This window comes from Falco peregrinus, chromosome Z (assembly GCF_023634155.1).
Source record: "Falco peregrinus isolate bFalPer1 chromosome Z, bFalPer1.pri, whole genome shotgun sequence".
Classification (NCBI taxonomy): domain Eukaryota; kingdom Metazoa; phylum Chordata; class Aves; order Falconiformes; family Falconidae; genus Falco; species Falco peregrinus.
In genome coordinates, this window is record NC_073739.1 from 40910546 (window position 1) to 40933142 (window position 22597).

Genomic DNA, 22597 nt, shown 5'->3' on the forward strand with positions numbered 1-22597 from the left:
CCAAAAATGGCAACAGGAATGGTTCAAATTAAGGCTAAGCAGATGTGTGCACAGAGCAAGCCTACCTGTAACAGCAGGATGTCTCTGTCATGACCCAGGGCTCTATCCCCACTTCCTAACAGGTTCTTGAGGTCAAGAGCAGCTGTCTGATACAGCTGTCTAACCTTGGTTCAGACTGCTATGAAGGAAGATGACCTGAAAGGAAGCCCCATCAGAGGCTTTTGCACTACCTTTTGCTCCGGCGTTGCTCTTAAGCTGTAGCTTTTGCCTTTGGTCCTCACCTCAGAAATACTACAGCTATATGTCTGCGTGTGGCCACGTATCCCACTGACCTGGTCCCTGACTTCTGGGTTGGACCTTGAACCTGTCTCTTCACTGTGGATTTGCCTGGCAGTGACCAGACCCTTCCACCATGATCAACGAGCACAGTTCCTGACCTTGACAACCTCAGACCTGCCTCATTGTTACAGACTTCTCTGGTGACTGGGAGTCTTGGCCAAAGCTGGTTGCCACCACCAGCCCAGCCCTGCTCGCCTTGCCTGGGTACTGTGGGACTGGGCCCTTGCTGGTGAGGACACTGTCCCTGTTGGCCTTGTTTACTCTTGGCTCCTAGCTCACCTTCCCTTATGGAGGGATGCCTTAGCATGGGCACTGCCTGACACGCATAATTTTTGAAGTCCGTGGTCATCAGACCACATAGTAAACAAGACAGCCAGAAAAGCCTTGCAGTAGGTGAAGGATACACCAGAGCACTTGCAACAAGCACCAAGTACAGCAGAAGGAACTCTAGGTCAGCTTTACACCAAACCCAGCATTTTGAGATGTTCACACTGACAGATGTTAGCAGTTCAGTTCACATGTCTCTTGAAAATTTAGGCTCAAATCTGGAAGCTCAATTTATTGATTGAGGTAACAGGTGGAAAAAGCATTTTCTTCCATGCAAAAGAAATTAACAGAACAAAGTTTTCTTTTTTGTCCAAAACTGTGAACAAGATGAAGGTGTTTCATTCTTTGGATGTCTACTGCAGCATGAACTGTAGAGCACAACAAGAATTAGAAAACGCATACGCAAGCAAAATAGCAAATGGATTTCAGGCAATTATTTTCTTATTCAGGCTTTCTTGAAAAGCACAGGCTATTTATGCACTGGAATAGCGATGTGCAAGCAAAGCGGGCATGTGAAAAGGGCTTGGTTACAGGATCCATGAATGCATATTTCACACCTGGTGGTAATAATTCATTGCAATTGCCGACTGGCTCCTTTGTGACAAATCAGATAGCTATGCCTGCAAGAGCTGGTCCTGAGTTTAACTGGCTATTTGCAAGCATCATCATTCAAAGTTTTTAAGTAATCTGACAATTTTAAATTTGGTATAATTTTCGAAACTTCTGTGAGGAAAAGCCAAGAACATGATGCCAGCTAGCATGTAGGCATAACAGAATTTTTTGGGTGATATTCAAACACTCCAGGAGCATTATGATTTTCTAAGGTCATTTAACAACATTCATGCAATCAAATTCAAAATCAAACTTGTCCTAAAATGGACATTAGCCTGTGGAGGAGGTAGGGAAATCATCCTGCAGCCCAGTTACTTAACTGTGCTGAAAAAGTTATCTCCTCAGAAATGGCATTTTGAGAGAAGAAAAAGGTAATTAATTCTACTGTACTGGCCCAGAAAGAGCTGTTAATAAGACTTCTCATAGTTTAATGTCCACCTAGCAAACTAACGCAAAACTCAAATGCTATTAAAATCACCACATGCACTTCCTCCCTTTCTCTCCTCCTTTTCCCTTCTCTCTGCCATAACACTGCTGGAATAATGGATAATTATGTATATTCTGTCTGCTTCTCCTGTCAGATTAAGTATCAGCACAACTTACTTTGTTATCTCCTTCAAACTGATCTAAACTAAACAGATAAAGACTACATTTATCTTGGAAGGACAGGGTCCACACAGGCAATTATACCAACACTGCTGTCATGACATAAATGAAGTGATATAGCTCATGAATTCCCACACCACTTCTTTATTAAATCTTATCTCTACAGTATAAAGTAGTGAAAATACAAATACACAATGGGACATTGAAAAAAAAAAAAAAAAAAAAAAGAAAAAAAGAGGACAAAAACAGATGACACAGGAAAATCTGTAAAATACCCCATAAAGTCCACTGCACGCATATTTCATTATTATTAACAGGGGACATGGCAATCTATAATCTAGTAGTTATCAAATAGTCATTTTTAGATGCTAAACTTGTTTAAATCACAATTCTGAGTTGTTATTCTCCTGCCACATGAGATGCACACAGACAAAAAACCCCACACTGCTAAATGTACAGGAAGACAACAAAACCAACTGTATTTTCTACCAAATGGGTAAAGCAAATGAAACAGAAGTTTTCTCCTTTTTCTCTCCATTTCAGCCACATCAGAGATACTGTGTGTATCATCTTCTGTTAGGTGAAGAACTTTGAAAAACAAGCACTTAACTAAAATCTAATCCCAACATGATGTCAATATACAGAACAAAATGCATTGGTTAGGGCAAGTAACAATGTAAACTGACCCAATGCATCTGAAAATCAAACATGGTCAGTTTATTTGAAACACAGTGTGTATGATGCCTATAATGTATCATGTGTGTATGGTGTGTGCATGATGAAGGACATTTCATTCCTGCTGTGGGTATGTCAGCTAGGAGGACATTTCTCACCTTAGTGAGAATGAAAAATACCTTCAGTGGTGCTAACTGGAAGCAGTGGCGCTGATTGAACTGGTACAAATGATCTATTTTACAAGGATATTTGCACACTAGTTCGCTCATCCATGCACCCACACATCTCCCAGCATGAAAATAAAAAAACAATTAATGCCCTGAAAGCAAGAAAAATATTTAAGATTATACAATACATTTGTACGGTACATGATGTGAAATGCCATACCTCTTAATGACAGTGGTCCACTGTGCTTATAGAAAACAATGCTACAAGTAATTTTTAGGTGAAGAAATTCTTAGGTGTGGATGACGTGGTAGCTGTACTGTACCTTAATCAGTTTTAAATTCAGATTTTAAATCAAAATTAAAACAGAGAATGCTTTTCAAGCTGTGGATGTACAACAACCTGATTTATTTATTTATTTATTTATTATTTAAAAAATGTAATTGTGTTAGACCATTGTCCTTTTTTTCTACCCTCCTCTAAGAGATGAATTTGTTTCCTACTGGCATACATCAAAGATGCAAGAAGCATAAAAATATCTCTCAATACTTACAGAGGTTGAAGCTTCTACGTTGGCACCAGTAAGACACAGGAACCGGACAACATCAAGAATGCCATTGTTTGCTGCCAGATGTAAAGGTGTTCTTCCATACTAACATGGTGAAAAGAAGTGTCATTGCCTTAGTCAAAGGACTTAACTCCAAATTTTATGACTAATAATCAAATATATTGTACAATTATACATACTGATGTCTTGCAAAAACTTTAAGAAAAAGTGCTTTTGATTACAGCTTAAGCACAACTGCTTAAACAAAGACTAGATTGACTACGTAAAAAAAAAAGGGAAACAATTTTATAACTAAATCCCCCACAACTGCTGAGGAATCCTTGAGGGTTTTTTACTATATTTGAGAGAATCTTTCTAATTCCTAGTAAATTTAGTTGCATTTTGCTTAATTAAATATGATCCAGTTAAGCAACACTAAGTCCTTAATCTTTAAAGCTCTGGATTCTATTTCAATCCAAGTATTACTGAATATTACATATTTGCAGTCTCCCCTGTCCACCCGAATGAATAAAAGGGATGAATGGAAGAAGCCAGCCTGGAAGAACCTGTGCTTTCACTGACAGAGAGAAAATGCTGTAAGTATTGCTTCCCCAATTTCTGCTTTTCTCCATGAATCTCTCCACTGACAACAGGCCATCATGACATTTACATCTGGTCTTTTGTGTTCAGACCTACTGTTATAAATACCACTGCTGTATATTCTCTGCTTCTAATTCCTCTTACTATTACTTCACATATTTTTGTATTTTCAATATTGTTCTCCCTGTTTCAACCCTATGTTCAAAAACAAACTCACAAAATTACTTCACAAAAGAGTACTTGAAATCAAAACTAACTTTCTGATAACTGGAAACGGAAAAGATGCCTGGCTTCTCAAAACCCTACACCTCAACTCAAATAGCATCAGACACAGTGTGGCCAGCAGGACCAGGGCAGCGATGGTCCCCCTGTCCTGGGCACTGGTGAGGCCGCACCTCGAATGCTGTGTTCAGGTTTGGGCCCCTCACTGCAGGAGGGACGCTGAGGTGCTGCAGTGTGGCCAGAGATGAGCAATGAAGCTGTTGAAGGGTCTAGAGAACAAATCTTAGGAAGAGCAGCTGAGGGAACTGGGGGTGTTTAGCCTGAAGAATAGGAGGCTCAGGGGGGACCTTATGGCTCCCTACAGCTACTGGAAAGGTGTTGGGTGAAGGGTGTTGGTCGCTTCTCCCAAGTAGCAAGCGACAGGACAAGAGGAAATGACCTCAAGTTACACCAGGGGGTGTGGGGGTGTTAGATAGGATATTAGGAAAAATTTCTTCATGGAAAGAATTGTCAAGCACTGAAATGAGCTGCTCAGGGAAGCTGTTAGGTCACCATCCCTGGAAGTATTTAAAAGACTTGTAGACATGGCACTTAGGGACATGGTTTAGTGGTGGACTTGGCAGTGTTGGGTTAATGGTTGGACCTGATGATCTTAAAGGCCTTTTCCAACCTAAACAGTTCTATTATTCTAAATAAATCCACATGATATTCTACTGCACAGTCTGGAATAAACAAACAGTGTCCTCAATTGGTCTTACGTACATGTGGGACAATGCCAGATATAAGGACCAAGGATAAATGGTCGCTTTGTTAATGCAGTCCCATTATGAGGCTTGCTGCTGAAAATGACCAGCAGAAATAGATTCTTTATTTGACAAGCCCCAGACTCACTCTTTCAAATAAAGGGCGCTCTAAAAATCGCTCTAGTATACATGATTCCTAAAAGAATAACAGGACATAAACTATAACCATAGCTTCTGTAGCCATGATCCCACCCCCCTTGAGCACCTGAAGAGTGCTTAGTTTTTCATGGCATGCTTGAGGCCAGGCCACTGATCCCAGCTCAGCATTCTTCACTAGGAAAAGAGGTGCTAATCCAGCCTTGTGCTGCATTAACTCACCTTCCCCAAAATGTGTTCTCAGCTGTGGATCTGGATTTAATTGCCTAGTCAATCAGTTTTAAGCTCAGAGGCAGGATTGAGGAGCTCATAATTTTAACTTTTTTTCACTTGGCAGCAGGTGATTTTAATTATTAACACTGAAAGTGATCGCACTGGACAACCCTCAAGCCAAAAGCTCCACAACTTTCTTTGGCTGCCTAATACAGAGAAGGTCAGTGCTTTGGTAATAAAGGGAAGAGTTAACTAGCAAAATGTGATCGCCAGAATATGTACTTTTCCAGGAAAACAAAAAAGCTACAACACTTGAATCAAACAAATTGCAGATAGCAACATAAAGATTCCTATGAGTAACTTTTAAAGTTAGTAGCAAATGTAAGATTTACACAGCACAGAGAAAGATGTTCAGAGGTAAATATCAAGCCCTAAGATTCATATACTTGTCAGCAGAGTCCAACGGCTGACCTTCTATTCAAACTAACTGAAGGAAAGTTTCCTTAAACAGTTTTTCTCTTAAAGATCTGTAGGAGGAAAGCCAGAATATTAAACTTGTAAAGGATCACATTCAGTTATTACATACACTACAGCACTAGCACACCAGAAGAAGCAAGCAAGGCACTAGTACCTCAGATTTAGGGATGGGCTATTAAACGTTCTTTTTGGAACGTTGCTTACAACAGTTATAGATAGTTCACATTTTTAGCTGGCAGTAATCCAGCAATATGCACTAGAATCAACATTTTTAGGTTATAACATTTACCAAGTTTTCCTGCAATTGTCACATGTTTGTGAAACAATGAGCAATAAGAAGTTCCCCAAAAGCAGACTGCTGACATTAACTTTTGAAAATAATTTTACATTTAACATTTTAATTCTGAGACTTCCTGTACCCTGCCAGTGACAATTTGTTTAATAGATAAATTAAAGTTCTTCTATTCTAAGATAGATGTTTGATTAGGATTTATTTTAATAAATCAACTCAATGCAGAAAAACAGAAAGCAGCCAATACGACACTTATTTTTATAACCAGGAATAGAATCTGCAGTTGAGTTAAATCCCTTGTTAGATGACAGTGCAGATCTTTTCATATAATTTGGAAGAACTTAAAGCAGATTTTTCATAAAAATGTACCACTCTTCAATTCTGTATATAAATTACTGTTACTAAATAATGTCAAACCAAAGCTGGCAGCAATGCATTTCATCTGTTCTTCAGCATCTAGATGTAATCTGCACAAAGCAAAGCTATACAGCTAGGGAAGAAGGTTGGCTTATACTTCATTGGAGCTGAGTGGCAAAGTATACGGTAACAATTCACCTGGGCTCTTTCTTCATGGATCTTTAATCATCTATTCAACTGAAACAAATGTAGGTAAATTTGCAAGATGAGTCTTTTAATGCTTTGCAATTGGCCACTTCAAGAGAGAAAAAAATGAAAGGAAAAGCATTTTTCGTATCAGAGAATTGGAAAAGGCTATCTAATGCAATAGGTGAGCTATTAAAGTAGCTCAGTACCTGTACTTCATTTACCTTGTTAGTGACATCCAAATTACAACTTGCTTCACAGAGTGCCATCACAATAGGAACATTCCCATCTTTGCAGGCCACATGCAAGGGCGTGTTGCCATGTCTGTCTTGGAAATCTACCAAACATTCTTGACTGATGAGAGTTTTAACTACTTCTATTTGACATCTTCTCACAGCAAGGTGTAGGGCTGTGTGACCATCCTGAAATCACAAGACAGCTTGTAAGTGAGATTTAATAACATTAAAAATCAAAGAATCTTGCAGAGTCACAGTCACTTCATGTAACTGGGTGCATATACTTGCCTCAGGAACCACAGTGGTTTTTATTTTTATTTTGAGGGTGGAGGCAGGGAGATGCACAGTATCTGTCAGAATAGATCAGCTATGGGATAAAAGCATATTTCTATTAAGCCTCTGGGCTTTGCAGTGGAATAGATGAAAAGAAAATACACATTCTCTACTGATGACTCCCTCGGAGATGGGAGAGAGACCAGCTGTAACAACCAGCTGAATATTGTAGTAAACCACTCTAGTGTTTACTTACAGATGTTAGTGATGCAAAAGTCATGCAACCTGCTCAGCGATCAGTACCTTTAGAGACAGAGCTTTCCTTCTTTGTGGAACAACTTAAAGAGACAATGTGACTGGAAAAAACAATTTAATTCTTTCAGAAGAAAAACCATTTTTCTGAACTTGCTTTAGTAACTACTTAGTAACCATCAACAATAAAGGTAGCTAAAATGACAAGCGTATAAAAAGTATAAGCAATGAAATGCCAAATTTATTTGTTGGGATTATACCATGGAAGGCAAAAACTGATTCTGAATCAAATAGAGTTATATTTTTAAACTGTCAGAATGTAGTTTATTGGAAATAGGTGTGATTTATCCAACCCATAGGAATCAAAGGCAAACAGCAAATCCATCTTTTAAGTTAATACTTTGTTGCCAATTACCTCACGCAATGTTCCTACCATTTTTCACAGTGTTACTCATAAGATGGTAACTAATAAGTTGATAAAAATTCAGCAAAAACCCAATCGTGGAAAAATAATCCATGGGCAACTTTACAGACTACTGCAGTCATCAATAGTCTCCATATGAAGTGCTCGGAAAACCCGTGTCATGGAAACAATGCTGGCTTGCAGCATTCAAATGAAGCAATTCAGAGAGATACAGCTGTGTGGCATGTGATGTCTGGATGTAATTCCTGACCAAAAGCAACTCAGACTAACCTTGTCTGTTGCATCAAGGTCAGCCCTGTGTTCTGCCAAGCATTCAACAATATCATGGTAACCCCTGGCAGATGCTGTCAGGAGCGGAGTCTCCCTTTCTTTGTTTTTAATGTTCACATTGCAACCTGCTTCACAGAGTGCTTTGGCAACAGAGTAGTAGCCGTGCCAAGCAGCACAATGCAGTGGGGTTTCTTCTTCCTATCAACATGGAAAACAAACATTAAAAAAAAAAAAAAGAGAGCTAAACAAAATGCTAGGAGGAACAATTCTGCAGCTTAACTTTTAAAGACAGGAAGATGACATGGAAAAAAAAAGACAGTCTACTAACTAAGCCCTATAAAAAGATGTAATCTCTAATGCTGACATTCTTATAACAAGAATAACGCCTGCTGATGTATCATGTGGTTACAGTAATACACTAGACTTTCATCGTTACCTGGATTCTGAGGGTCCGTATTTCTCACCATAAAGCTATCTACTGAGAACAGCTTGCATGTCAGTAAGCTCAGCTTAGATGTTTCCATGCTCCTGAAGCTCACTGTCTTGGTTCTCACTTGAAAACTGATTCTCATTCATAAGCAACTTCTACATCCCTGTGTTTCAAACAGATCACTCACCAAGGAGATGTAAATCCCACTGGATTTGCAGTCTGAGGCAGTCTGTCTACCACATTCAAAAAGCACATTCTAATGATTTAGGAGTGTAGGCAGTGACGTGGCTACTTAAAGACACCTGAATCCTTTAAATGTGCATGATGACAAGTTTTTCAAACTGTATGTTTTGAGTTCAGTTGTGACTGAAGTTCTAGTTTGCATTTTGCTTGAACCCAGGAAGCTTCAAAATATTCACCTTCAATTTCCTTGTACTTCATATCAGTTATGTGGAGCATCATTAAGAAACTCAAATCTTTTACAAAAACATGCTACTGAGAGTAGGCTACTGAAAAGCAGGGAGGATTAAAACGCACGAAAAAAAGTCGTTCTATCAAATTCCAAGAAATGGGCTATCCTCCCTGTACCTGGCAAATACCAATGAGGAGACAACTGATCAACTGATGATGATGATAGTAGAGGACTTGGACTGTATTAAAGATTTCAGCAAAAATCTGAGGAAAAAGAAATAGTCAAACAGCACATCCTGTGGGCCCTTGGCCTGCTGCTCCTTAAACAATATGAAGATAGTTCTAGAGGATGCAGCACTTGGGGAGGCTTATGGAACTCCCCCACACAGTTAGATTTGGGTCAAATGGATTTTTTTTTTCTACTAAGATTTTTCTTCCCTGTTTTCTCACAAGAGTTCAGAGTTCTAAAGAAGTCTTCCTGAGCCCTTCTTTCATTTTCAGAAATGAGTGCTTGACACTTCAGAAAAGTCCCACGAAGGCCAAAAACAAGCTGGAGCCGAGGCAAAGACTAATAAAAGAGTTTTGACCACACATACTAAAGTCTTATTTGTTGAAGAAAAACAGTGTCCAGGACTCACCTTGTCTTGAATGTTTGGATTGGATCCAATGCTACAGAGAAACTGAACCACATCCACATGCCCATACCGAGCTGCGACATGAAGAGCGGTCTCCCCAGACTGCAATTGCAGAAGAACATGCCAGTGTAATTTTCTATGTCACCCCTAGATATACATTGCCGTGTTCAGCCTGAATGCCTGTATGCTACATGCAGTACTCCTCCCTCCCTGTAACCCAGTGGCACAGCTGTGGTCAGCACAGATCTCCTGCTTACAAGCTGTACTTGTATGTGACAGACACACTACCACCTGACAACTTATTTCTTCAAAGACATTCCTTTTTCAGAACTTATTTTCCTACTTAATTTGTTCCAGGTCATAACGGGATTTCTGAGCGATATGAACTGGTAGCTATTGCTGTTGAAACAGATGTCCTATTTCTATTCATACTATTTCTGTATGCTCTCCCTCCACCCTGTATATACAAATGAAAGGAGCTGGCTTAACACCTTGGTATATCCTGGTGTATTTTGTTCATTACATGCAATTATTTGCAATCTTTTGTTGAAATTATATGAAAAAGAGCAGCCCTATAAGGAGTTGAACACTAATTTTGCTGATGTGCCTTTCTGTGCGTTAGTTGCCTCAACAAAGCAAACTGTGTTTCACAAGTATAGTTGTCTCTGTGCTGGAGCTTTGGCTAGTATAAAAACGTCGATACAGTGTGATATTTTAGAAGCAACTAGTTCTCTGGGCAAATGTTGCTCAAGTAATACTGCTGAAGACAAGGTACGTGCTATCAGCTATTAATTGCTAGTCTTCATTATCCTCTGTAACAGTCAAATTTACTTGTCAGACAAAAGTGATTTTCAGTCAAGAGGAATGGAAAGCAGAATCACAATTTTACCCTGAATTTCAATGAGAAATCTAGTCTTCAAGCAAAAATTAATTTAGGTTTGTACTTCCCCACCTACCCACCATGTACTCACCACATTTAATATGCACACTTGGTTAACATTTGTTAGGAAAACGATCAGTACATCCAGCCACTCTGAAACTCTGTTAACACAGCCCTGTATGTCAGCTTATAAAACCACACTAAAAAAGCCAGTCACATACTTGGAATTACGGCACAGCTGAAAATCATTCCAACTGGAAGACCTCTCTCTTTGATAAAATAAAAAATAAAAAAAAGGCTGTCTGCATGAAAAAGGAAAAATAATTATTTTCTTACCTTATCCTTAACATCCAAAGGACATTTATTATCATTGAGAAATTTCAGTGTTTCTACATGACCATGTCGAGAAGCCCAATAGATTGCATTAGATCCGGCCTGTCAAAAATATTTGATTATAGATGTTACTGATTGATTTAGAATCCTAATTCGAGATTTTCAGCTGAGGTATACATGCACTTAGATGTACACAGATGTATTGAACAGCTATTCAAGCCTATATGAACATACTTTTTTTGAAAATACTTCAAATTGTTTGAACAACATAGCAACAATGACAACAAAACCCCCTCTATGGGCTCACTAACTGTTTGCAAGAATAATCCTCTTCCCCCTTGTAAGGGTATCTTTTGGAAAGAAGCCATGAGACAAAAACCTTCCTGCTACTTACTTTACCATCTATTAGAAAAGCAGGCAGTGCTTCAAGTTTGCTTTAAATGAACCTGTGGTACAACACATTCTGAAAAAAACCTTGTTGCAAAGCATACCCTCCATCACATACAAGTTTTAGTTGCGATATTCCCCATCATTAAAATGTGCACTTATCATTCCATATTAAATAAAGTTCACTCCTTGAGTTCTAGGACAATCACTAGTTTGAACTAATTGAGGCAATTTTGTAAGCATGAACTGCATTTTAAGATTAGTATCATTCAAATTACTTCAGCTAATAAAGTGATCAAAATCAGAGAACACGCACTAGTAACAAAGGACATCATTAAAGATTTGCTTTTCTCTTTTTGCAGTGTAAGACAGAAAACAGGCTCTACAGCCCAGGTTTCCTCATTTTCAGTACAACTTGTCTGAACTGTTTGTCCTCTGCTAAATGTACTGAAAAACTTGTACGGAACGGTGACAAAGCAGAACCCTGACCTTATCTTGAATATCAATATGGGATCCACGCTTTAAAAGCAACTGAAGTATCTGAATGTTTCCACAGCCAGCAGCAATCAGTAGCGGAGGTGTTCCGTGCTAACAATGAAATACAAGCAAGAACAATATATTTAATTTTTGAAGGATTAAGAAAAGAGAGTGGAACAGAAGGCAGGCATTGAATGGCATCACTGGATTTCCAGTTTTAAATCAAGTGTTCAGGGAATACTGTCTACAAAATAATTTGCCCCTTTGTTCAAAGAAATTTATTGCATAGCAATCTTCCATATTTTTGAGATGAATTCACATTTACTAAATCATTGAATCAATTAACCAACTGTTAACTCAGGACTGCCTGGTCCATCACCAAACCATGTCCCTAAATGCTGCAACTATGCATTTTTTAATCACCTCTGAGGACAGTGATTCCACCACCTCTCTGAACAGCCTGTTTCAATGCTTCACCACCCTTTTGGTGAAGAAATTTTTCCTAATATCCAATCTAAACCTCCCCTGGTGTAACTTGAGGCTGTTTCATCTTGTCCTCTTGCTTGTTACTTGGAAAAAGAGACCTGTCCCCACCTGCCTACAGCCTCCTTCCAGGAAGTTGTAGAGAGCAATAAGGTCCCCCCTGAGCCTCCTCCTCTCCAGGCTAACCACCACAGTTCCCTCAGCCGCTCCTTATAAGACTTGTGCTCCACACCCTGCACCAGCTTTGCTGTCTTTCTCTGGACACACTCCAGCACCTCAATGTCTTGTAGTGAGGAGCCCAAACCTGAACACTATATTTGAGGTGCAGCCTCACCAGTGCCACAGTATTATTGATAAATGATACACCACACATTAAAGGCATGCTTTTCAAATTAGGAATATTAATGTTAAGCTATCATTAGCCCAGTTTGGCAAGGATGTTCCCTTTTGCAACTTCTTCATATCTACATTTCATGCCAGATTACTCAAGGTGTTTGCTGCACCACCTCAAAAACACAAGCCACCAGTAACATATGGGAAAGTTAAATGTACTGCATCATTAAAACAAAAATATACAGTTATTTCTTGACAGGTTCAAGATCACATAACAATAAAGTAACAGACGCTTTACTTTTATATTGCTCTTCATGAATATTTCTCTAAGTACTTCATAATGAAGGTCAGTATAACCATTCAAAAAAGTGGAAATTAGAGTAGAGATGATTTATCCAAGGTTAAACAGCAGAGCCAGTGACAGAACTTTGGTCTCTCGGTTTCAGTTCCAATACTCCCATCAGCGCATCCACAGCACACTGAAATGCTGTAGTAGGCAAGTAATTTCCTTTCTGAACAAACGACACCATCTAATATTATGTGCACACAACCACTTTCTGCAGTTTCTTTTGATTCTAATAGTGCTTTGCAAAGTCAGTTTTGGCAATCTGGTTATTCCTACATATTCTGCCACAAGAAACAACAACTGCAAACAAAAGCAAAGGCTGTTATCTGATACATCACAGCTCCTGACAATAGATTTGATTAATACTTTCTCAAAGCCCTGGTTTCCCTGAAATGGGGTCCATTTTCAGGTAGTTTCAGAATTCCAAACACAGAACACATTAAAAATTCTCGTAAAGGAAGGCAGAATTACTTCCCATCCACTTGCCTTTTCCTTTTCATTTCAGATGTTATTTCTGTTCTACAACCACGTTGCTCTATTCAACAGGGTGATAGCTAGTACCCCCCCACACCTCAACACAGAACCACACTACCTTGTTGGGTTGATTGACATCATAATTTGTCAGAGACCCCAGAAGGTGCTGTAATCCAGGAACATTGTCATCATTGATGGCATGAATAATAGCTTTCATCACAAAAGAATCTTCCTCATCCTTGTAATTAAATGAGAAAGAAGAAAAATTGTTAGCTACATGGAAAAAATCCCTCTCAAGAGCTGCCAAGACATCTAAAAAGATTGAAAAGTACAATTTTCAAGTTCTTCTAGAGTGTTTCAGCTGCAAGTTGTAATCCTTCATGAAGCATATGGCTAACACATATGCATGTTATTTGAAAACCCACACCAAAAACCCCCACGCTTTTTCTAGTACAGTATGCTTCCCTCTTCACACACAAACCTGATACTCATGGAGATTCCAAACAGGTTTGTTTTATTAGGTGTATTTTCTTCTTCTTTCTAGGACTTACAATAGATGCAATACTTGCATGAAATGAAACTAATTCCATGCATCTATGTGAACATTAAAAAAACCCCAGAGGTACACAAATACAAACTGGAGTACCAGGTTTCACGCCATCCAGGTATATGACACAGGAGAGATACTTTGGACCAAGCTTTCATCTATTCAAATGGACCATTTAAAAATCTAGAACATGAGTAATGAGCCCAGATACTGCTGCAGGTATGACTTTTCTTTTTCTCCTGTGCACTAACATGTCAAAGAACTGACATTTACTGAGCCCAATGTTTGGACCACTCTTACCTCCTCTCCCCTGAGGTTTCAGATTTTTTAGAACACTAACACTAGGCTACAATTCCTTCTGCTGCAACACAGGTGTGAAATGCTGATGCAGTGTTAAATGGGATACTGATAGGTGAGGTAGGGGAGGCCGGGAAAGGAGGGCAAGACGGAGAGATCAAAGAGCATGGAAAGAGAAAGGTAAGAGGAGGAAAACTGGAAACAAAGAGTGCAGACTTGCACAGGAGGGACACAGGGAAGATAATATGGATAAAAAGGGCTTTGCAGAATTTTTGAAGTTTGATCATATTAATGCACAGAAAAGATGAGGTTACTCAGCTCTAAACATACTAACACACATACTTTGCTGATCACAGGGAATTGGTGAAGTGTATATTAAAACCTGGACAGTAAGCTAAATAAGAATGCTTTTGTATTTACAAGCATTTGTAAATATAAACCACACAACAACTGCTCCTGACTACTCAAGTCTAGTAGATGTATGTAATACCACTAAGTACTGTCTCAGGTTTTAAAATTTCCTACTTAAATAACCATTTGTCGTGACACTGCTGTCTAGCAATTAATTGGATCTATGAAGGTCTCAGTGATTCAGAATATTCTATTAAAAAAATGCAGTATTATTTTACTCTACACAGTGCCATGAAAAATTCAGATGCAACTTTTTCACATTATAATTGCTACAGTACAAAGAATCCTCCTGAATCAAACTTCAAAAACAAGATAGATGAATTTCTGGCACTAGCTATCAGCTTCACCATGGTAATTAATAAATTAAATTTCAAGGTTTGTGTCATGTAGAAGATTAGACTATGGATAACTGACCTCTGTAGCCTTAAAATCTATTACTTTCTACATATGAGATTAATGAATTATGCACATTTTTCAATAGCCTAATATGTATGTTAGAATAATTTCAGAAGATGTTAAGTTTCAGATGTAGTAAAGCATTCTAAGCATGCAAGTACACACTTACCAGAGTATCATCACTTCTAGCAACACTCATGTTACTTCTGGACAAGAAAGATCTTGATAATCTTTGGCACAAGGATATTAAGCGCACTGATTGCTTTTTAAAAATAAGAAGAAAAAAGCTATATGTAAAAAAAAAAATCAAATCCAAATTCTTGTGATAAGATGCTATTGCAGAGATTTTAAAGGAATACTGTTGTATTAGCAAAACAAACTGACTTCAACACCCCCTCTACCTCTGTTTTATATTGCATTTGAACCTTTAATTTCTTTAGACATTTATAATCCAAATAGGCTATTCATATGCGCTAAGCAAAGCTATATAATATTTTTTGATTGCTACTGTTTCATCAAGCTGTTCAAATACAAAACAAACCAGATTTGTACCACATCCTCTTGTTCACACTAAAAATATTTAAATGTTCATATTTTAAAGTATGTACATACAGAAAACCTAAACTAAATGTATATTAGCTGACAGCATTTCTTACCATATTCCTAGACCCACCATTTCACTCTAGGGCAGCAGTCTAGTACTTAAAATTTTAAAAATACCATAGATGTTCATCTATCACAGACTAAACCACAGCAAAAAAAATGTATTGCACAGCTGGGTATTTTGTAGCTTTGGTCCATAGCTTAGCAAAATCATCCTATTTCTTGGCCACTGTGACCATGAATAAAATGCCTTTTTAATAATAGTGACTTGTGTTGTTTCATGTCTCATCCCTCCCCATGATAAAGAGATTTCTCATACAACAGTCTTACCCTTGCTTAGTTCAGTGTGAACTCCCCAGTGTGCAAGCTGAAGGAGGAGGGACAACTGTTTTGATGCACTGCTCCTTGCACAGATCAACACTTTCAGCTAATATCTTGCCCCATTTCTGGAAAGATTAAGTGATGCCAAGCTTCTAAACAGGTTTGACAGTCTCAGACCAAAAATCTTTTGCAAAAGACACTAGTTTTACTTCCTACTTTGTTGCACATTGACATAACCACTGGAATAACTAACTCTGTGAGGCCTGCTTAAGGTATGTTTGATTTACTGGCACTTAGAAATGCCTTTTCTCTGAAATTGTTACCAAGACACATGATGACAGCATTCAGCTGGATGCAGAAAATGAACAATCCACACACAAGCATTTGTATGCAGATGATTAACCAAGAAACGTTCTCCCATACCCCCATACTCAAGCACCTAATTTATCCCAAACAAAAGAGGAATGAGTTTCTTCTTCTCGACTCCTAAAGGCACTGATGTCTCCCTGGAGCAGGTAATGCTTCTGCATCTCTATGTCACCAACATTTTGAAGATTTGTTGAATGACTTACTTTCCATTTTCGTCGTGCTGCAAACTTTTTGAATTTTTCCATATTCACTGCAGATGCTTTTCTGCTAAGTGCTTGTTGGGTGTCTTTAGGCTATGCGCAAAAGAAAAATCAAGCTGTTGTACAATATCACAAATTACAACCAAAACTTTCATAAAGCACCTTCCTGTATGTAAGACACTGTTCTTCAGTGATGACTTCTATTTACATCATAATAATATTGTAAATATATTGTAAAAATGAAGTAATTGTAAGCACATCATTTTAACATCCACAGCCTACTGGGGCATGCAGATGGAATTTCTACATAAAATGCCCTAAGCAAATTCAGACCTAAGAATATTTCATGCAATACTAAAATACTTATTTTTTGAATTCAAACAAAAAAAGCCAACAGCCAACAGAACATTTGGCTTTATCCTTCATGTCCCTCTGTGATGGAGGCATTGGATCATCTCCTTTATTATTATTTATCATCTCCTAGATAAATCTTGTCTTCTGGTTAGATTTCCTGGCTGATTTTAAATTCAGTCAAATTTTGTTCCAGTCTCAGTGTAATAAGGTGGATGCTGCTGGGACCCTAAGAAAAATCACATCCCACCTACCTGTGCAGCAAGCTCTAACGCCGCACCCTTTGAACTTTCTCATAGGCCAAAGCTAAGCACCAGTAACCAGTGGAGTACACCAAATTTTGCATTATTATATGATACCATACCCTAAGTCATTTCTATGGAGAAATGCAGGTAAAGGTAGTAATGGGAAGGGGAAAAGACAATATAGATCAGTGGGGTGGGGGTAGAATACCCACAAAGTTAAGATAGAAAGGAACATAACAGGGCACAAAAGAACACGTCTTTTTGCAGCAGTGGAGACCTTGGTTCCTGAGACACAAACTTGGACAATGCTTACTTCAATAGTTTAAAAGATCATTTTAACATCTTCAACATGCTTAACTTTTCAACTGTTTAAGACTAACCCAGCAAAAAGTCAGCAAAGCACAGTCAAATCTGTAGTTTGGTGTACTGGTGTGGAAATGTCTGCCCTAGGGTGCTGAACTGTGAACTGGAGCAGCTGTGGCACAGATAAATATGCTGCTAACTGGTTCTCTGGGAAGTGGAGTGGGGTCAAATACCCACTGTGTATCCCCAAGACCTGGGAAATCACTGGCACTGCAGAGGTTTACTACTCACAATCAGAATGTGATACAGAATCAAAAAACCTAACTGGTAGGTGTTACTACACACATTAAGAACAACAGGTCCCATTTTCTCCCTCTCAACTTAGTAGCACCACTAACAGCTCAATCCAAACCAACCACTGTGTATCACTGAAAGAAGTGGACCAGCTCTGCATCAACTGCTTTCTTCAGTTTAAAGAGGAAAGGCCCTTTTTTACCCAATCTAAACAATGAAATTAGAAGATGAAAAATGTGAGAGGAACCTGGACTGGATTCAGAGAATGTTATCTTTGTCAGTCCAAAGCTCCCTGAAGATTAGCTTTTCTGCCTAAGCATGATTTTAATCTCAATAGCAGGCTACTTCTCTATTGCTAACTTACATAGAGGAGATGTTAATGAAGTCCACATTCTCCATGTATTAATTTTCACACAGTTTTCCAAAACAGTAAAGTTACATTAAACAATTATGGCAATTCTCCTTGTTAAGTAACTTGAAAAGAAAAAGTGAAGTACGAAATGAAGAATGATTAAAAACAGGGCAACAGGCAACAGAGAATGAATTACATACTAACCTTGATCCAAGGATGCAGCAAGCTATCTTGAATAGTCATTCTCTTCCTTTAATAGAATAAAAGATGGAGCTGTTTCAGATAGTAAAAAATACACACTGCCACATGTTTATTAAATATATATCAAAATATAATGCCATTTGAAATACTAGAGACATAGGCTGCAACAGTGCATACACAAGAGAAACGACTCACTTTGGATCCTTGACTAGAAGTCTTCGTATAAAATCTTTAGCGAGGGCACTGGTATTACTGAAGAACTCTTCTTCAAATTCATAATTCACAGCAGACACATTTGCTAGTGTTTCCTGTTTGGTGTCTCCAAGAAATGGTGACGCACCACTTAGACTATAAGACAGACAGACATTCCTCTCATTACATGTTGTAATATTGCCGTTTCAACCCTCTGAGATCAAATTATAGCAGAACATGAACATTTTTTCTTTTCTGCTCTAAGACTGCAAAGGTATTTTCAGGCAGGTGTGATCTAGTAGGGCAAAAACCTTTCCTGTAATTTCAGAGAATATTGATTAAGATGAAGCTGCTGTGGAAAATCACCTACAGATTTGAAGACAGCTTCCCATGCTATGTAAATTCTGATTAACGGCCATTCTTTCAAAAACTATACTGTTTCTTTTATGATCATTCAGCTTGAATCATGATATGCAATCACAATGTTTTGACTTGTATGGACACCACCAAAACCGCAGAGGATCGAATCAGAATTTAAAATATAGCATTTACAAGAACCACCCATATATTTTGGTACTTACAGAATGTAAGTTATTACACCAATGCTCCTGGAGTGAAGGGCAGGGGGCGAAGATGAGGGAGAGGGGAGAAAAAGAGATGGAGGCGGAGAGAGGAGAGAAAAATAAAAAAGGTTAGAACATAAGAATAATCACGAGAGATTTATTTCAAGTAAGATCCAATAACTTACCACATATCTGCTTCAAGACCAAGAGGCTCATAATTTACTATTTCAGGAGCTAAAGGAGAAAGCAGGAAGATCAGTACCTAGTCAAAGAACAGTTCTGTTACTCTGAGCCTATATATGTCAGAGATAATAAGCTAAGATGCTGAGAGATAAAAACATCTTAATGCAAGTATAAGTATAATATGAACACTACAAATTGCTCATCTAAATTTCAAAATGTTATGAATTACACACAAATTGCATAACCTGTACCTCAGCCAAACCAAGCTAAGCCACACAGACTGTTTCACAGACTGAAAAAGAATAGTTTGAAGAAACCAGTTTTCTCACCAACAAACTCTGGCGTTCCGAAGATATTTTTGAATTCATTTCCAAAGTCAATTTTGTGTGCTAAACCAAAGTCAATAATCTTGATGCGAGGCTTTGGTACATTCCTGTCCAACAACATTATGTTTTCAGGCTTTGAGAAGGACGAGGGGGAGAGAAAGAGAGATTATACATAGGTACAAAATGTCTGACACATACCAGCATTCTTCAGCACTGAATACTTCTCTTTACCTCTTTCTGCCTCTTTAATTGTCTCTCCAGCAGAAAAATCCCATTTTTTCCTATTACAATCTAACACATGCTAAAAATCAGCTACAGTGAATTAGGATTTCATGTTGATGACAGAGTGTATGATTTCCACAGGGCCAACATTTTACCTCTTGTAGATACAACAGTTGCAGTTTTCATGTGGATGGACTCTAAGTGAAACATGATGTCTTCAGTAAAGGCCACAGCCTCTGTGCTATGGTCATTTGAGCAGTGCTTGGAGCTTACCAGAAACAAAGTCTAATAAACTACTATTTGGGCTTGGTTAACACTGCTCCCTGAAAAGAAGTTTCTTTCACATCACACAAGCAATCAGAGAGGTATATCTTGTTGCCTTTGGATCTTCAAGAGAACTTTTTGGAGTGGTCTAGCTCCCAGATTGTAAGGCTCAACATACACACAAAAAAAACAACACAACCACAAACCCCCCCCCACAAAAACAAGAAGGTTCTCATGTCTTTTCTAGTTTATTGCAAAATACGGACTTTGGATTATTTTGCAACAAAGTTTTGCAAAAACAGAACAACATCAGAAGATAAAATGTCAAGGGCAGCACTAAAGGAGCCTGCTTCTACACTTCAACACACCCAACTAGCATACAGAACCAACTACTTAGTCTCCATATCCTGTCATCCCCATAAACTGGCATGCTCTGAAGAGTTCCCTGAGCTACATCCATCCTGCTTACATCGTTATGAACTTCTGGAGTCATTAAGAAGGGCTATTCATCACCCTCCTTTTACTTCTCTTCCCCAATTACAGGGGCTGATATGTGCAAACATAATGTTCTTCCTTCCCTCCCTATATTTCTATTGCATATTTTTATTGTTCAGCACACTGTAATTCTTGCTGCATACTTTAATTCACATATTCTTAGTATCCAGTGTAAGGATGCTTCGCTTTATTGTAAGCACATTGGCAAAAATGTACATTTCAAATTGTAAGAAATGTATTTCTTACTAGGTTCGTAGTTCTTTTCTCTTGCTGACTGTCATAGAAGATCAAATCTATTACTGTATGTAATGAGGACAAGACTAGAAAAGGTACGTTCTCCCTGAAAACCATTCCTTTCCCTACCTCATCCCCAGAACACATCACCCCTTTCAGAACTGCAATGCAATGTCGTAATTATGCCTCCTTTTCCTATTATAGACATAGCTGCTGACTTCAGCAGACTTCATGGAACGTTCAGTTGCCTACCTCTAAAAAAAAAATCTTATAGAGGAATACTCTGAAATCAAAATATTAAAAAAAGTGGTAACTGAGTTTAGACACAAAAGCTCTCTTATAACCAAAAGGATGCAATTAACAGGTTTTCTAAAAACAAACAAAAAAGCCCCAAAAACAAAAAACAGAAGAGGAAATTATCTGTTATGTCTCGTTTGCAAGAACCTTTGTACTTAACTCTGTACTGTTTCAATTATAGTACCTATAAATAATGTTCACATGAACATAAGATGTATACAACAGCCAAAAAAACCCCAAACAGTTGGAAAAAAGGCATTCTGTTAGAATGTTTCATCCAGATCCCAACCACATTCCATAAAATCATAATATTTTTTATTTCAAGACTGCTTGCTCAGAATTGTTTAATTTCATCGGAAGTTCCCATTTTCCAGGAAGACTCCCACACTAAAACCAGATGGCAACTATTTACGGTTCAGCAATTTCTTTTCAGTGGCTGAGCTTTCCCCTGTCTACACAAGTTAGCAAACGAAACTATGGCCAAGATCTGCATGACGGCAGATTTGTGGCTGGTGTTAAAAAGGACTTGAACGGATGTTGCTTACAGTTATTCAAGTTTTTATCTGCTCAACATACCTTAAGATCAAAGTGAGCAATTTGCAGAGAGTGGAGATACTGAACACCATTAAGTATCTGTTTGAGAAATTCTGTGGCTTCCTCCTCTGTGAGAGATTCTTTCTCAGCTAAGAAGTCGAACAGCTCTCCACCTGCAACACTTGGAGAACAGAAGCAGAGTTATTGATGAGCTTTTGTTTCAACCAATGGGTTTTTAGCATAGCTATTCTCAAACCAGTTTTGAAAAGGATCCAGATGCTTTAAACTTTGTCAATACCAAAAAAATATTAAAATTACTTAATTCAATACTCAAAATAGTTAGTAACCACCCCTCCTCACCCTGAAAAGAATACAATAAAAAAAGTTTTATTTTTAAACAAAAAAAGGTTTAAAAGAAACCACCAAAGATGGTTGGCTCTATCTAAACTTAAATGAAGTAAACCCCACCTACTCTCTGTTTGCACATTTAAAAGAATGAAATTAAATGGGAAGTATGTATACTCAAAACATACTCATGTAATGGGACATCTAGAAAACAAAACTTTGTTTCATGCTAGTAAAAGATGTCCACCACCCCCATTGAAAAATACAGGATTTAAAGATTATTTTAAAATATTTACTGGCAGCAGTCCTACTATTCAGTTTTCAAACTCCTCAAATCATTCAACTTTTTGAAAATATATTCTGTTCTTCGAAACAGTGAATTACACTCAGCACATATGTTGCATTTTTAGTCTAACATTACCACACCTTTCCTACAAGCAGAAGTCATGACTGCCCTTAAGACTATTTCTAGCAGGAGTTTGAGCTGCACAGGCAGAAAGAAGAGAGGTAAGAAGTGAGAAGGATACATAAGTACATCTTGATGTTTGCATTTGAGGGAGAGAAATAAACTGAAGATGACCCTTTTCTCAACTCAGCCAGCAGCCTCACTGAAGTGACAGTAATTGTCAACAGAAAAAGAAATACTGAAGTGAAGTGAAGAGTAAACATGAACTACAACTGTTCTTAAAACACAACCCATCTCCTTTAAGTTTAAGGACATACACTGAGGATGACTGTCCACCGTGGCAAACTTTTTCTGGTTTATAAAAACAGCATTATTACCATAAGTGTCTTAGAGACTGCAAAGATTATCATATTATCCCCTATATTTTGCATTGTACTGATATCTTAAAAAAATTCAGAATATATACCTTAATTTATGTTGCCTTT

At 38.1% G+C, this 22597-nt stretch overlaps 1 protein-coding gene across 4 annotated transcripts in view; it reads right to left on the reverse strand.

The window, feature by feature from the left end:
* Positions 1–22597, reverse strand: part of DAPK1 (death associated protein kinase 1) — a 92140-nt gene that overhangs the window by 18219 nt on the left and 51324 nt on the right. For all 4 annotated transcript variants that reach the window (XM_055790407.1, XM_055790406.1, XM_055790405.1 and 1 more), the window contains exons 4-18: positions 21404–21542; positions 19319–19448; positions 18992–19040; positions 18825–18851; positions 18247–18399; positions 18055–18100; positions 16309–16398; positions 14982–15074; positions 13280–13399; positions 11538–11636; positions 10665–10763; positions 9452–9550; positions 7973–8170; positions 6742–6939; positions 3278–3376 (exon numbers count right to left, since the gene is read on the reverse strand). In XM_055790407.1, the coding sequence (XP_055646382.1) occupies positions 3278–3376; positions 6742–6939; positions 7973–8170; positions 9452–9550; positions 10665–10763; positions 11538–11636; positions 13280–13399; positions 14982–15074; positions 16309–16398; positions 18055–18100; positions 18247–18399; positions 18825–18851; positions 18992–19040; positions 19319–19448; positions 21404–21542 (1639 nt within the window). The remainder of the gene's footprint in view (positions 1–3277; positions 3377–6741; positions 6940–7972; positions 8171–9451; positions 9551–10664; positions 10764–11537; positions 11637–13279; positions 13400–14981; positions 15075–16308; positions 16399–18054; positions 18101–18246; positions 18400–18824; positions 18852–18991; positions 19041–19318; positions 19449–21403; positions 21543–22597) is intronic.